This window comes from Phocoena sinus, chromosome 10, assembly GCF_008692025.1.
Source record: "Phocoena sinus isolate mPhoSin1 chromosome 10, mPhoSin1.pri, whole genome shotgun sequence".
NCBI classification, from domain to species: domain Eukaryota; kingdom Metazoa; phylum Chordata; class Mammalia; order Artiodactyla; family Phocoenidae; genus Phocoena; species Phocoena sinus.
The window spans coordinates 60,451,340-60,466,890 of NC_045772.1; the positions used below are offsets into that span (position 1 = coordinate 60,451,340).

At 52.9% G+C, this 15,551-nt stretch overlaps 1 protein-coding gene and 1 non-coding gene across 11 annotated transcripts; one reads left to right on the forward strand and one right to left on the reverse strand.

Annotated features, from left to right (window-relative positions):
* Positions 1–404: 404 nt before the first annotated feature.
* Positions 405–477, reverse strand: TRNAE-UUC. Its single transcript has one exon. It is a non-coding gene; the product is annotated as a tRNA-Glu (tRNA).
* A 2,043-nt stretch (positions 478–2,520) lies between these two features.
* SMUG1 (single-strand-selective monofunctional uracil-DNA glycosylase 1) lies at positions 2,521–8,912 on the forward strand. Of its 10 annotated transcripts, none has more exons than XM_032646119.1 (5): positions 2,526–2,559; positions 3,214–3,289; positions 4,433–4,671; positions 6,129–6,427; positions 7,461–8,912. In XM_032646119.1, the coding sequence occupies exons 4-5, from the start codon at positions 6,140–6,142 to the stop codon at positions 7,986–7,988; spliced, it is 816 nt and encodes a 271-aa protein (XP_032502010.1). In that variant the 5' UTR covers positions 2,526–2,559; positions 3,214–3,289; positions 4,433–4,671; positions 6,129–6,139; the 3' UTR covers positions 7,989–8,912. The 10 variants fall into 10 exon arrangements, with proteins under 10 accessions (XP_032502006.1, XP_032502012.1, XP_032502010.1 ...); XM_032646120.1 differs by lacking the exon at positions 2,526–2,559 and adding an exon at positions 2,566–3,010; XM_032646115.1 differs by having other exon boundaries at positions 2,521–2,559; positions 3,214–4,671.
* The last annotated feature ends 6,639 nt before the right edge of the window (positions 8,913–15,551 follow it).

Sequence of the window (15,551 nt, forward strand, 5' to 3'; positions counted from 1 at the left end):
TAGCATGGACTAGAGACAGAGAAGGCCCCCAGGCCCCTGCGGGATCAGCTACAGGCACTCACTGGGGGTTGCCCAAGATTCAGTTTCTCCCATGTTGGGACTCCCTATCTCTGGGGTCCCTGTCTTACAGGGACAGAAACATTTATCCAACACTTCCAGGAAGTTGGAATTGGGGGTGGGGGTCCTGGGGATCTCTGCTTGCCTGTCACTCACTTCACTCATTACTGTCCTGTAAACAGACTTGGAGTGTGGGGGGGGGACTGCCATGATGATAACCTGATAATGCTTGGCAGCAAGGGACAAAGGCTGGGGTGGCAGGAGGGTTGTCAAAGGGTTGGTGAGGCTCCTAGAATTTTTTTTTTTTTTTTTTTTTTGGCTGCACCACACAGCTTGAGGGATCTTAGTTCCCTGACCAGGGATTGAACCTGGGACCACAGCAGTGAAAGCGCCAAGTCCTAACCACTGGACCACCAGGGAATTCCCTCCTAGAATTCCTAAGCAATGAGATAACACCACCGGTGTGGTTCCCCTTCCCTCCTAATTTTTGTTTAGAAACACACAAACGCATAGATCTATGGAGATAGAGGAGCCTGAGCAGGGACCTGGCTAGTTCAGGATATTCTTTTATTTTTTTTCTGCGTTGGGTCTTCATTGCTGTGCGCGTGCTTTCTCTAGTTGCGGCGAGCGAGCGGGGGGCTACTCTTCGTTGCGGTGCACAGGCTTCTCATTGCGGTGGCTTCTCTTGTTGCAAAGCACGGGCTCTAGGCGCGCGGGCTTCAGTAGTTGCAGTACGCGGGCTCAGGAGTTGCGGCGTGCGGGCTCCAGAGCGCAGGCTTCAGTTGTTGTGGCGCATGGGCTTGGCTCCTCCGCGGCATGTGGGATCTTCCCAGACCAGGGATCGAACCTGTGTCCCCTGCATTGGCAGGCAGATTCTTTACCGCTGCGCCACGAGGGAAGTCCCCAGGATATTCTTATTTCACTCATTCCAGAGAAAAAAGCAGAGATAGGGAGGTAGATGTACACAGAGGGAGAGAGAGACACACAGATACACAGCTATACAAGAGACTAGGGATAGAGATACATTTACATAGGCAGAGAGAGTCAAAGACACAGAGAGGGAGAATCTGGCACAAATGAAAGCTCAGGAAATAATGGAATTTGTTGAGGTGGATGATTAATTCAGTTTCCGAAGTCTTGCCAGGGTAGGGGTGGTTTCTCACCTGTGGTTCAGAGGCTCACTGCTCACAGTTCCCTGAAGCTCCTCCTGCATCCTTTAAGTTTTTGTCTGCTGGTAGGAGAGCAGGGGAGGCTAGGGAAAGGGGTAGCATCCTTGTTCTCTCACCTCTTCCTGTTCTGGGATTCACTGGTCTCCACCTGCAGGAAGACTACTTTCCCTGGTCTCAGTCATGGCTGTACTGGAGTATTCAGGGCAGGGGGATGGGAGGAATCTACAAGATAACAGGCCTTATGGTGTTTACAGTCTAATGAAAATATTATAGTCAAGACACAGAAACAGATCCAGAGACAGGACAAGAACAAAGCTAGGAGTGGGACAGCTTTGAATATTAGTATTGGGTTGGGGAGGTGGGATGGAATGAAGTTAGATGAGGCCATGATATTGGTCTAGGAAGGTGTGCTGGACAGAGTATTCGAGGGGGAGGATTGGGAAGGATGGGAGGTCATAGAGCTGGGTAGACAGCAGAGCAGAGTAGGGAGAGAACTGAAATGGTAAAGCCATGGAGACAGGGGTTTGGACAGTAATGGGGGATGCAAGAGTCTCAAAGTCATTACTAAGGAGTTGTTAGAGATGCCAGAAGTGCCTCCGTGGATGTTCTATATACAGTCCTTGGAGAGCTGCAAAGGAGAGGTCTCTTATACCTGGGGCAGAAGGAGGGCTAGAAATGGTCTGTAGCCACTGTTAATACCCTCAGGTGAGTTGAGAGACTGCGGAGAGTTGAAGCTCCTTGATTGACAATCCCTTTGGGAAAAGTGTTGTGGATGAACTTTTGGAAAGGTGATGCCCTTTACGGCTAGAATCCAGGATCTCCAAGATCCTTACAGAGCTTGGCTTCTCACTTCTTAAGTCTGCAGGATTTAGCCCCGCTGTAAAGAATAAACTACAGGCCTTCCCTGGTGGCGCAGTGGTTGAGAGTCCGCCTGCCGATGCAGGGGACATGGGTTCGTGCCCTAGTCCGGGAAGATCCCACATGCCACGGAGCGGCTGGGCCCGTGAGCCATGGCCACTGAACCTGCGTGTCCGGAGCCTGTGCTCCGCAGCGGGAGAGGCCACAGCAGTGAGAGGCCCGCGTACCGCAAAAAAAAAAAAAAAAAAAAAAAAAAAAAAAAAATAAATAAATAAATAAATAAATAAATAAACTACAATCCCCAGAGTCACTTAGGGCTAATTAGCACACCTTCCGGGAATTTTAGTATTTCCGGCGGAAGTGGCCGCAGCTACGCCAATCGCCTTCCCTAAACAAATTAGACTACAATTCCCACAGTCCTCCGCGCTCAGGGGCGGGGGAAAGGAACCGGAAACCGGATGGGGCGCTGGACCAGGTAGGGAAGTGGGAGTCTGGCAACTTGGGGCTTTGGGGGCGGGCTGGGAGCCCAACGGGCTCCACGTGGGTGGCAGGCGGGGAGTCGCGGTGTCTGTGTTTCGGGGCCCCTCGCTCCGTCAGGGGCTCGCCCGGCGCAGGGAGAGCCGAGCCCATGGAGCCGCCCGGAAGGCCTGCGGAGACGAGGCTTTCCCGTCGGGCGGAGCCCACGGGCGGAGGTCGAGATTTCTTGTGGAGCTTAGCCGTCAGCCCCCTCGGAACTAGAAGAGATGAACTGTTTCGGGGTCCATGCTCCATTATTATTATTGTTATCATTATTGGTTTAAGGATTTGCTGATTGTCCCTGTGGATTCCTGGAGTGCCCCCAAGGGACAGGGGAGTGGATAGTGTCTTGGATTCCTTCTGCACTTGCTGGGTTTAGTGTCAGAGAGCCTGGGTGGCCAGACTTATCGGTGGGTCACCCTCCATTTCCTTCGCACTTAATGTAATATGACACTGTCATTTAGAAAGTATCTGCCTTTCTTAAGTCTGTGGCCCTGGGTGACTTTCGATAGGACATCCAGGTTTCTCCTTTGGTGGGCTTTCATGGTGTTTTGTTCAGGACATTAAAGCTGGAATCACAGTGTATAACAATTGTTTATCTCTCTTGTCACAGTCATTTATGAACCTGGCTTACATTTTATTCATTTTGGACTTCTTCCCCACCAGGAGACTACCACAGTGCCTCTCATGTAAGAGACTCATAAATATTGAAAAGTATAAATGAGTTAACAGCTGGTGGTAGGTTGGATGGAATTTGTGATTTTTATTTCATAGAGAAGAGAGGTAAATGACTTAAGAGAACCTTAGGAGATAAAACCAGGACTAGAATTTGAGTCAGTTGACACATAGCCTGCAGCTCTTGCCGTCCGGTCAGGCTTTGAAATTCTGGAACACTGAAAATAAGACCTTGTCACTCTTTTGTGTACCCCCAGCCTTGCTGTCTTCAGCATGGGTCCCTAAAGATCAGAGGTAGGCTCAACTTAAGGCCTGAGAGAGGTCCCAGACTTGGAGTAGCCAACCTCCTACTGTTGGCACTGTGTAGGGAGATGCAAATCAAGGGCCCCTGAGACTATTGAGTTCTCCGCAGCTCCCTTCTCAGCTTTTGTTTGAGTTCAATTGGCCGTGGGTAGCCACCCAGACAGATCAGTTAAAGACTTCTGAGATCAGTCTAGGGAAGGATTTCCTAAGTTTGGCCCTGATTTTTTTTTTAATTTTTATTTTATATTGGGGTATAGTTGATTTAAGATTTTTTTTTTTTTTCTCTCTCCCACTTTCTCTAGGCTAGGGTCAGAGAACAGGTTGATGGGTCAAGCTGTTGTGTCAACCTTGAGGTCCCATCTCGGGGAAGAGGTTACTCTTGACCTGGGCAAGGGGTTGAGAGGGAGAAGAACCATGGTCCCTGCCCTGTGGGAGGCCCAGATATGATGGAAACATGCCAGAGCCTGGCAAGCCCTCAGAAGCAAGCAGAGGGCAAAGCAGGCAGCTGAGCCTTGAGTGGACTCAGGATGTAGAAGTGGAGAGGAGTCCATCAGGAAAGGCTCCTGGGTAGAAGGTAGTTTTATTTATTTTTAAATTTATTTTGGCCGTGTTGCACAGCTTGCAGGATCTCAGTTCCCCAATCAGGGATTGAACCTGGTCCATGGCAATGAAAGCCCGGAATCCTAACCACTAGGCCACCAGGAACTCCCAGAAGGTAGTTTTAAACAGGATTGAAAAAAGATGGTATGGATACAGCTGAGCAGGTGTTTGTTGACTGCCTAATAAAAGCTAGGACCTTGGAGCTATGGAGGAAAATTAAACAGGGTCTCCTCTCTGATCTGCCTTAAATCTAGTCTGAGAGGCCAGGTGTGAATTCACGAAGAAGCAGCTAACCATGGTGACGTGCAGTGGTTCTCAGCCGTCACCAACAATCAGCATCACTTGAAGAAGCCTGTTTAAAATACAGATTCCCAGGCCTCACACCAGCCGCACTTGGGTTGGGCGAGGCTGGGAAGGTACAGCAAATGGTGCAGCGTCCTGAAGAGGGACGGCTTTACCAAAGGGATAGTTCGAGCTGCATCTGGAAGGGGAGGTATGATTTGGATGTGTGGGGGGGGTAAGGGACTCACAGTCGTGCTTCACTCAAGGAGTCTGTGAAAAATTGGGTTTGTAGAAATAGCATGTGCAAGGTTTGCGGAGTTGAGGTAGGAAGGGCGTTTTGAAAGTGTGAATGGAAAGGTCAGTTTGGACCACTGGGTTTGCATGGGAGTGATTAGAAGGAAGATTGGAAGGAATGGCCTCTGTGGGTTACAGAGCTCGCTGGGGTGCTCCCTCTTCCTGCTTCCCCCCTTCCCTCTTTCTCGTCCTCTTCCCTTCCCCATTTACCTCCCCCAGGCCACCCTTTACACACAATATCTCATTCCATTTCTTATATCAATGTTGTTAAGTGGATATTGTTTTTCTTAGTATTTGGGTGAGGAGACTTGAGGCTCTGGCCAGGGTTACCTAGCTTGTAGGAGTCTAGTGTGAATCTGGTAATCGTCTCACTCACCACTGAGGATTCTTGAACGTGGGCAAGAAGCTGGGCTGGGGTTGGGGGGTTGTAGAATTAGCAGGGTGGCCGATCGAACCGTCGAAAGCGAGATGGGTGTGGATGGTGACGCGCACAGCCTTGAGTCAGATGGTTTGGGTTCAAATCCCGGCTTCATTTGCTGAGTGCGTGACCCTGGGCAAGTTGCTTGACCTTGCTAAGCCTCAGTTCTCTCGCCTGTAACGTGGGAACAGTAATACCCACCTCGTGGGGCTGTTGTGCACATCAGTGAGGGGTACCTGGCACGGAGCAGTTGCTCACCACCTGGAAGCTGTTGTAATCAGCTCCGTAATTAGTCTCTGGGCTGTGGCTGTGCACCTGTATCCCACCCTTTAGCACGTTGGTTTCCAGGACACAGCCCCTCCTGGCTGGGCTTGTTTTAGGTGCTGAAAGTTTGCCATGTAAATATTTATTGAAAACCTAGGTGTGGCCTAGGAACCAGTGACTCAAAACCTGTGCCTGATGGAAAGGAGGTTTGCAGTGGGGGGTGGTTGGCGGTTATGGGTTGTGCTCACCAGGTAATATATAAAGAGGGAGGATACTTGAATCCAGAAGAGGAAGGGCCCTTCATTGCCAGGAGCTGAGATGAGCGAGGGCTTGCCTGGAGGTTGGGGGTGACTGACAGTCTCTTCTTTTTTTACTTTTTTTTTGTTTTTTTTTGCGGTACGCGGGCCTCTCACTGTTGTGGCCTCTCCCGTTGTGGAGCACAGGCTCCGGACGCGCAGGCTCAGTGGCCATGGCTCACGGGCCCAGCCGCTCCGCGGCACGTGGGATCTTCCCGGACTGCGGCACGAACCCGTGTCCCCTGCATCGGCAGGCGGACTCCCAACCACTGCGCCACCAGGGAAGCCCGACAGTCTCTTCTGAGCCCAGGAAGTGGTAGTAGGGGCCCTGGCCAGCCTGGATCCCTCCCACGCTATGACTGGGGCTGTTGGGGCCTCTGTCCATCTCTTTTCCAGGTGACAGTGTCATGGCTGTGCCCCAGGCTTTCCCGCCGGGGCCCCTCCATGAGGGGGGTGCTCTGGTGGAGCCCCAGCCCTCCCCTCGAAGCTCGGCCGAGGGCTTCTTGGAGGAGGAGCTCCGGCTTAACGCTGAGCTGAAGCAGCTGCAGTTTTCTGAGCCTGTGGGCATCGTCTACAATCCTGTGGAGTATGCGTGGGAGCCGCATCGCAGCTACGTGACCCGCTACTGCCGGGGGCCCAAGCAAGTGCTCTTCTTGGGCATGAACCCAGGACCCTTTGGCATGGCCCAGACTGGGGTAAAGAGGTCGGCTTCCTCTGCTGGGTGGAGGGGGAGGCTTCAGGGTGGGTGCTTGGCTGCCCGTGCTGTGGGGAGCCTGTGCGCTGCTGTGGACGTGTGTGGGCCCCCCCGCCCCGCACACTGGCTCCTGTGGTCTCAGACACTCTCCCGGCCTCGCTGCCCCTAGTTAACCAAGCACATTAATGGTAGTTCCGCTTCCCCTGTGAGCTGTCCACTAATTGCCTCTGAGAGCCCTTCCTTCCGCCAGCCCCATCCTTTCCTTACCCTGCCGGATCTCCCCTCTCCCTAGAGCGTGCTTGAGTTCAGGAGAGGGACCGGGACTTATGGGGTCCGTGGGGAGACTGGTTGACCGGGGTGGGTAGGGAAGAGATGCAGGACTTCCCGGCAACCCGGGTTCTGCTTCTTAGCTTGAGGAGAGCTTCGGAACAGAGCAGACTCCAGGGCCTGCCTGCTTCCCTTTCAGACCTCCAGATGAGTGACTGCCCCTCCGTGCGGGTGCTCGGCAGGTGGGGGAGGGGAAGAGGCTTCAGGGCAGGAGGCTCAATCGCTTTTATTGATCCCAACTGGGGGCTGAAAGGTGATCCATGATGATCGATGGAAACGACAGCTTGAGGCTTGGGGCTGAGAGGGCACCCAGAGAGCAGTGGTCAGCCCTGTCCTTGTGCCTCCTCTAGCTCTGGCCGCCTTTCTGTCTCGGGCCATCTGTCTGTCCCCCTTGCTACCCACCACGCCCTGTGTGGGACCACATATCCCCCATGCGCTTCCTGTACCTGGTCCAAAGGCTCGTGGGGTAGAGGCAAACAAATAGATCCTCCTGGACTGCAAGCCACACGAACAATAGGAGAAAGAGGGACAGGCTCAAACCAAGGGCCAGGAATCCTTGTCTCAGGCCCTTGGGTGAAGGTGGTTGGAGTGGGGGGTGAGTGGGGTGCAGCTAGATCCTCTTGGAGGGTGGAGAGGGGCTGGTTGGTTCAGAGCCCAGGCGTCAGGTCTCCAGTCTGAAGCCCTGGTGTGTCTCTCCTTCCCCACAGGTGCCCTTTGGGGAAGTGAGTGTAGTCCGGGACTGGTTGGGCGTTGGGGGGCCTGTGCAGACCCCTCCCCAAGAGCACCCCAAGCGACCAGTGCTGGGACTGCAGTGCCCTCAGTCCGAGGTGAGTGGTGCCCGGTTCTGGGGCTTTTTCCGGAACCTCTGTGGACAGCCCGAGGTCTTCTTTCGTCACTGTTTCGTCCACAACCTGTGTCCTCTGCTCCTCCTGGCTCCCAGCGGCCGCAACCTCACCCCCGCCGAGCTGCCGGCCAAGCAGCGAGAACAGCTCCTTGGGGTCTGTGATGCGGCCCTGTGCCGGCAGGTGCAGCTGCTGGGGGTGAGGCTGGTGGTGGGCGTGGGCCGCCTGGCCGAGCAGCGGGCGCGGCGAGCTCTGGCCGGCCTGATGCCCGAGGTCCAGGTGGAGGGGCTTCTGCACCCCTCCCCTCGCAACCCGCAGGCCAACAAGGGCTGGGAGGTGGTGGCCAAGGAGAGACTGAACGAGCTGGGGCTGCTGCCGCTGTTAACGAAGTGAGCGCCCCTGCGGCCTGCACAGGATGTGTTCAAGGTCCCCTGGGTCCTTCGGGGCAAGCAGATGGCCGCGTGCCTCCTGGACTGGAGCGACAAGGTCCCCCTCGGCTCCCTGGTTGCTGGGACCTGCCGCGGCAGTTCGGACACTACTCCTGCTTGCCCTCCCGATTCCTGCCCGCCTCACCTTCCTTTGAGAGTTGCTTCTTTGGTCTGTGGTACCCAGCTCCACAGAGAGCCAGCACCTGCAAACTGCTCCACCTCAGTGTTTCCCTGGAGCCTCTCTTCGGCGGAGAGTGACCTGAACAGTGACTTCCGAGGTCATATTTGCCGTTTTAGAGAAAAGATTCTGCCAGGATCCCCACCCGTCCTAGAACGGCTTCCTTCAGCTCACCCCTTGCCTCACAGGGACCAGGACAAAGCGTGGGTCATGGCTGCTGAGAGTCAACTTCTGATGGGAGACTGAGGCTGCGTCAGAGAGAGACAGTTCAGTGTGGCAGCGTGGGAACGGCCAGAAGACCTGGATTTCCATCCCAGCTTTGAGACTTGTGAACTTTATGACTTTGGACAAGTTGCTTGACCTCTCCAAGCCTCAGGATCCTCATCTATAAAATGGGTCCCTGCCTCGTGGGGCTGGTGTGGGGATTGACTGAGATAACCCTTAAAAGTGCCTTGCGTAATGCCTGGCACGTGGGTGCGCATTACACCTTTTCTAGCTTTCTTGCCCTCACGCTGGGGAGGCACGGCACTGCACTGCACTACACAGGAAGCCCCTCTGACCCAAAGACCCGGGTGGGGGTAGGGGTCTGGGCCTCCACCTGTAGCCTGAGTGATGGGCAGATTCTTGCCCCACCAGAGATGGACTAATGAGTTTATGACAAACCCAGCCTGTGATTTTTCCGTCTAAGCATTAAAAGCTCCTAAACCCTTTTGTGTTGGCTCTTTTTCCCTCCTGCGTGTCAGGTGTAGAAGGTGGTGGTTTATGTTTTCCCATCTCTTACCTCTTCCTGTTTGCAAAGGGTTCTCTTGGGTAGCTCGGGGTGGTATGAACAGTCTCTAATTGCCTTACCAAAGCTGCAGGGTCTCTGTTAGGGCCCTGTCCAGTGGTTTGTCTGCTACTTGGGGCACTGTGATGGGTGGATGGGAGCCTGGTATCTCCAGCTGACTCATTTCTTACGTCTGCTGAATGGCTGCCCCTTTAGTAAGAACTGGGAGAGTGAATTCAGTTGGGGGCAGAGACCAGCTTAATAAGGAACACATGGTTGGACTCTAGCTCCTAGGACAGGTCATCTCCAGCTCTCAAATAAGATTTTTTATTTATTTATTTATTTTTGCGGTACGCGGGCCTCTCACTGTTGTGGCCTCTCCCGTTGTGGAGCACAGGCTCCGGACGCGCAGGCTCAGCGGCCATGGCTCACGGGCCCAGCTGCTCCGCGGCATGTGGGATCTTCCCAGACCGGGGCACGAACCCGCGTCCCCTGCATTGGCAGGCGGACTCTCAACCACTGCGCCACCAGGGAAGCCCAATAAATAAGATTTTTAATATGTGTCCCCCCCATTGGATAATAAATAATTGGAATGGCCTCCATTCTTGGTTCTTGGGAGGGAGCCTCTAGATCCTCAGAATTTCCCAAGTGCTGGGAGTTTGTCGTCCATGGTGGGACCCTCAGACCACACTTGAGGTTATGCTGAAATTTGGGTCAGGGGGCTGACCATGCCCGAAAGACCAACAGTGTGATTAGAGGGCTGGGGCTTCAAACCAGGTGATACCAGCCTGCCCTCCAGAGAGGGGAGGCAGGGCTGGAGGCTGAGCTCAGCCACGTGGTCAATGATTTCAATCACTTATGCCTGCATAATGAAACCCTAATAAAGACTCTGGACATGGAAGCTTCGGTGAGCTTCCTGGTTGGTGAACACATGGATGTGTCAGGAGGGTGATGTGTCCTGACTCTGTGAGAAAGGACGTGGAAACTGGGAGCCTGCCAGATCTTGCATTATGTGTCTCTTCATTTGGCTGGTCCTGATTTGTATCCTTTATAATAAAACTGTAATTGTAAGTGGAGTGCTTTCCTAAGTTCTGTGTCATTCTAGCAAGTTATCGAGCCTGAGGAGGGTGTGGGAACCCTTGAATTTGTAGCCAGTTAGTCAGCAGTGCAGGTGGCCTGGGGACCTCCAAACTTGAAGTTGGCATCTACAGTGAGGGCAGTCTTATTGGGGGCTCTGCCCTTAAACCTGAGGGGTCTGTGCTAACTCCGGGTGGTTGGCATCAGAATTACATTACAGTTTTGCACCGCCATGTTCCTTAGACTCCTTTCCTCTCTTTCTAAGTAGTTATTGCCCCGGTTAGAGCACTAGAACTGGGCACTGGAATAATTGCAGAGATAAGAGCCATTGTTCTCTTATGTATTTAGCTAAGGTAGTCAGGGAGAGCTTTCTGGAGGAGGTGGCATTTCAGATGGCTTTAGAGACTGGGAAAGTTTTGGAGAGCTTAGTGAAGAGCATTGTTCAAGGGCTGGCAAGTAGATTAATGTTGACTTGGCCCAGTTGGGAGAACAAGGTGGAGAGCTAAGTTGGGGCCAGCTTGTGAAAGGTCTTGAATGCTAGACTAATCTTTGAGAATTTGCAGTCCAGTGAAGGAAGTGAGATGCACAGAACATGCACTTAAAACACCCAACAGATGGGGGATGGAGGGGCAAGCCATATAGGAGGCAGTGTAGGTGCAGTGTGGTCAGGAATGGGAAGGGAGGGGATTAGTGTGTAGGGAAGATGTCTCAGGGGGATAGAGTTGGTTGGGGTGAAAGCCTAGCATTGGGGTGAGAATCACGCGGTCCTGGAGGTAGGGTTGGGCAGTGCGTAGAGGCTCTTGAATAGTAGTGGCCAAGATGATGACTTGAAGGCTTAGATGTGTCAGAGTCACTGCTGGATCTGGCTTCTAGAGGGTTGTTGCCCTCAATTCTTGGGGTGCATCTTTTCAGGGAGAGGCTGAATAGGGTCCTGGGCCTGCTTTTCCCCAAGGGCACCATGTTAGTCTGCTAGGGCTTCCATAACAAAATGCCACAGACTGGGGGGCTTGAACAATTTATTTTCTCACAGTGCTGGAGGCTAGAAGTCCAAGATGTAGATGTCAGCAGGTTTGATTTCCCCTGAGGCCTCTCTCCTGGGTGTGCGGGTGGCTGCCTTCTCGCTGTGTCCTTCATGGCCTTTTCTCTGTGTGCACCTGCCTGGTATCCCTCTTCTTAGAAGGACACCAGTCGTATTGCATTAAGGTGCCACCCACCCTTATGACCTCGTTTAACTTGGCTTCAATAGGAGTTTGGGGGAGTCACAATTCAGTCCATAACAGGCACCTAAAATCATGTCACCGCTTTTTCTTCCCTGACCAATGTCAACCTCTAACAAATGGGTACTCCATGCCTTTCCTCCAGTCTGGGCATGGAGGCTGGTGTGGTGGCTTAGCTGGCTAATAGGCCTTAAAATACCAGCCTGGCCCCTACCCCCCAATCCATTTTAGAACAGTTTCTTCAGTACAAGTGAGAGTGTCCTTAGCGAGGGGAAGCTCATTGTTTTCTCCTGGGCCAAAGGGCATGGTGATGTCAGCTGCTCCCAAACAATATTGTAAGGGAATTCCCCGGCAGACCAGCGGTTAGGACTCAGGTGCTTTCACTGCCCGGGCCGGGGTTCAATCCCTTGTCAGGGAACTAAGATCCCGCAAGCCGCACGGCGTGGCAACACCCCCCCACCCCTGCCACACACACACACACACACACACACACACACACAGTGTTGTGAAAAGTATTTTAAAGCCAAATTGAAGTGATTTGGGATCATCAAGAGTTTTGCAGTCTGATATGTTGGCCACTAGCCATGTGTGGCTGTTTAATTAAAATTAAGCAAAATAAAAAATTCAACTCTTCAGTCACTTGCCATATTCCAAGTGCTCAGTAACCACACGTGGCTAGTGGCTACGGACTGGATGGCGCAGATGCAGAGCATTCCATCCTCTTGGAAGGTTCTGTGCATAGAACTGTGAACCAGTTCACCTGTAGAGGCTTTAAAAAAGGCAAGCATCCCAGCTCCACTCGAAGAGATGTTAATTAGGGAGGTCTGAAGTATAGCCTCGCATCTATTTTTCTCTTTGTGCTGTGGATATGCAGCCAAGGTGAAGACAGGATTGCACTGGATGCCCTGAAGGCAAGGAGAGGGCCTCATATTCCTCTCCCCGTATGTAACCCCACACCTGGCACAAAGTAGGTGTCCAGGACGAATGCACATCTGGGTGCTCGCATCTGGGTTTGGAGATCTACCCCAGGGTGCCCATCCAGTAACATGAGTATCTCCAGAGTTTGTTGTGTTTGCCCAGGGATGGTGACGCGAATTCCGGTTCAGAGAAGTGATGGGGTCTTCAAGGTCCCACTCCAACACGTATGTATGCGCACACACACGCACACAATTACACACACTCAACTTGACAGAAACCAAGCTGTGCTTGGGGTGGGAGTGCTTCTGAGACTCTGCAGGATGGAGTGTGTTGGGGAGGAAAGGGGCTCTTCCTGTGTTTTTTTCTTACTGAAACAGGATGGCCTAAAGCAAGGTTGAGTCTTTTTTTAAAAATAAATAAATTTATTTATTTATTTTTGGCTGTGTTGGGTCTTCATTGCTGCACGCGGGCTTTCTCTAGTTGCGGCGTGCGGGGGCTACTCTTCCTTGTGGTGCACGGGCTTCTCATTGCGGTGGCTTCTCTTGTCGCGGAGCCGGGCTCTAGGCGTGTGGGCTTCAGTAGTTGTGGCTCGCAGGCTCTAGAGCACAGGCTCAGTAGTTGTGGCACGCAGGCTCAGTACTTGTGGCGCACGGGTTTAGTTGCTCGGCGGCATGTGGGATCTTCCCAGACCAGGGATCGAACCCGTGTCCCCTGCACTGGCAGGCGGATTCTCAACCACTGAGCCACCAGGGAAGACCCAAGATTGAGTCTTGAGTTTGACCACTGTGTGGTCCTTGACTTTCCTTTCCCAGTTTGACAAACACTTATTGATGTCTGCTATGTGCCATTCCCCACACTAGACACTGTAGGGAGTGACAGAGGTGAATTAGATGATTCTTTGCCCTCATGTTGCTCACTGTCTGGTGCTGGGAGATACAAGCATATAATTATAGTATAAATCAAACAGAAAACGTGCTGTGAGCAAGTTCTAAACACAGGGCTCTGGGCACACTGACTGAGGAAGGGATTAGCCCTCTGTGTATAGGAGGCTGTGTGCCACTGAGAGAGGGCAATGATTGGAAAGTTCTTCTCTCATCACTTGCTCAATCTTGCCACCTCCATGGCATGGGTGTTCGGAAAGGGAGAACACCCAATGGTGTCAGATTGCCCCAAGAATTTCTCAGCCCCAACTGCAAGGTTGAGGGGAGGGGCTCAGGGGCCAGGATTGGCCGGAACCAGGTGTTGGGCGTGGCTCTATGGGAGATGGGAAATGGGGCTTCCTTTTTGATCTCTTGTTCTGTGAACCTCTGGGATGGAAAACAGCAATAGGTGTGTCAGGGGGTGTCCAGGTGCTGAAGCAAAAAAGGCCAGAAACTCAGCCTGGGCATTGCCGGGCAGAGAAGATGAGTGGAATGGAGGGAGGGAATAGAGATTGTGGCCCGGCCCAGACTAGGTCTCAATTCTCCAAATATTCCTCTTTGGGAGGATGTAGGCCAGCTGTTTTCTATTTTTTCCTGATGCCCCAAAGAAGGAAATAATTTCAGTTGGCGCATAAGACACTGAGGTTAGACACATGGATAAACGTCCCAGCTATGACCATCAGGTGATACAGAAATAAATTGCTTTGGGGGAGGCTGAATTGCTTTCTTCTTCAGAGGTCTTTATGCCAGCCTGGCCACAGCCCAAGCTTACCAGTCAAGGTTGAATTATGTATTTGGGGAAACTTTCTCTCCCTTTTTCTTTTCTCTCTCCTTGTTTTGGCCCTCATTCTGTCAAAAACAAAACAAACAAAACAACTGCAATAGAATTTTCCTGCACATCTTGCCTGTTCTTCTGACCCTAACTCCTCCTCAAGGATCTCAGCCTGATGTCAGTCTGTACGCCCAGCTCGCAGACGGGGTGGCCGAGAGCCCAGAACAGTCCTCCACAGTGGCCTGCGCCAAGCCGGGTTGCCATTTCCATTTTCATTAATTGAAGCATCTTGACCCTGATCATTTCAGGCCAGCAGTATCCTGTCGGCTGGTTGGGAGTGTGTGGGGGACATGCCTCAGCAGGTCATTTTGTCCTTCCATCTACCTTGATGGTGCTGACGCCCGGTCCAGGCTGCAGAAATGGGTCTCTTATTGCAGCTGATAGGGGAGAAGCCCAGTCTCACCCCTTGGGATCTCAAACTTTGTCTTCTGAGGAAGGCCTTCCCCGTGTCTGTCCTCAAGCCCACCTGTTGTGATTTTGGCTCAGTTTTGTTTCTTTGTTCGGTTTTAGGAAACTTGAGAACTGATGCAGTGGCCTCTCAGAAACTCATCCGATGATGCTTTCTGCTGTGCACTGGGAGAGGAACAAGTCTTTGAAGAAAGGGTTTGCCTTCCAACCGTGGAAAGGCACCTCAGTGGAGCGATTGGGGTGTGATGGTGGCTCTGGGTGTGAGAGTCAATGTGTGTTTTACTCCTTACCTAGCTTTAGGAAGGGCTATGAAAGTCACTGAGTTAGCAAGATCTTGCCCCCCTGTGTGGTCGTGTCACTTCGTAAGAACCATTCCAGGGGGTACGGTGATGTGTTCCCTACAGAGCGTGGGTCTCCAGTGTATTACATGCATTTGTGTACTTTTGTGATCCCTGGGGATCTTCCTTGTCTCTGCATTTTGAAAAATCTCCCAGATGGACACTCGTGTAATTATTCAGTGTGACCCATTTTTGCTGCCGTTGGGTCTCTGTGCGTCTGGAGTCTTTTTATGTAGCCCCTGCGTTTTCACGCATCTTCCGGGGACTTGTGTCTTTCTGAGTGTCCTCTGGCTCCGTTTGGGAGGGGGGAACAGAAGAAGGACCCCAAACGCGGAGGGGAGCCGTCGGGCTTGGGGAGGAGGTAGGGAGGGGGTGCGCTGCAATCTGTGACTCGGAATACGGATTTGTGGTGGAGGCAGCAGCCCCTGCGCGCGGCGTGTGCGGGGCGGGGGCGGGGTCCGCTCTGGCCCCCAGCTCCTCCGCAATCCAATTAAATAACATTTAAATGCATAACCAGCCCGCGCGGCGATGAGTCTCGAGATTGGAGCGGGTGCGGCGGGCCGGGCGGGCAGTGTTTTGTGGAGCTCAGCGATTCTGGCGGCAATTTACCCGCTCGGCGCGGCTTTTACGAGCCGGCTCCCGGCGCCCGCGCCTGCTCCGCTGCGCCCTCCCCGCGCCCGCCGCTTCCCGCCACTCCCACCTCCGCTCTTTCTTCTCTCTCGCCTTTTTGCAGCCTTCTGGTCTGTCCGTGCATCTCTCCATCTCTTTGGGTAGCCTCTGCCGCCGTCCCTCCCCGCCTATAGCGGTCTAGCTCCTGCGTCTCTCTGTCTCTTTCCTCTGGTGTGTCTCTGTCCGTCTGTCTGTCTCGGGGGTC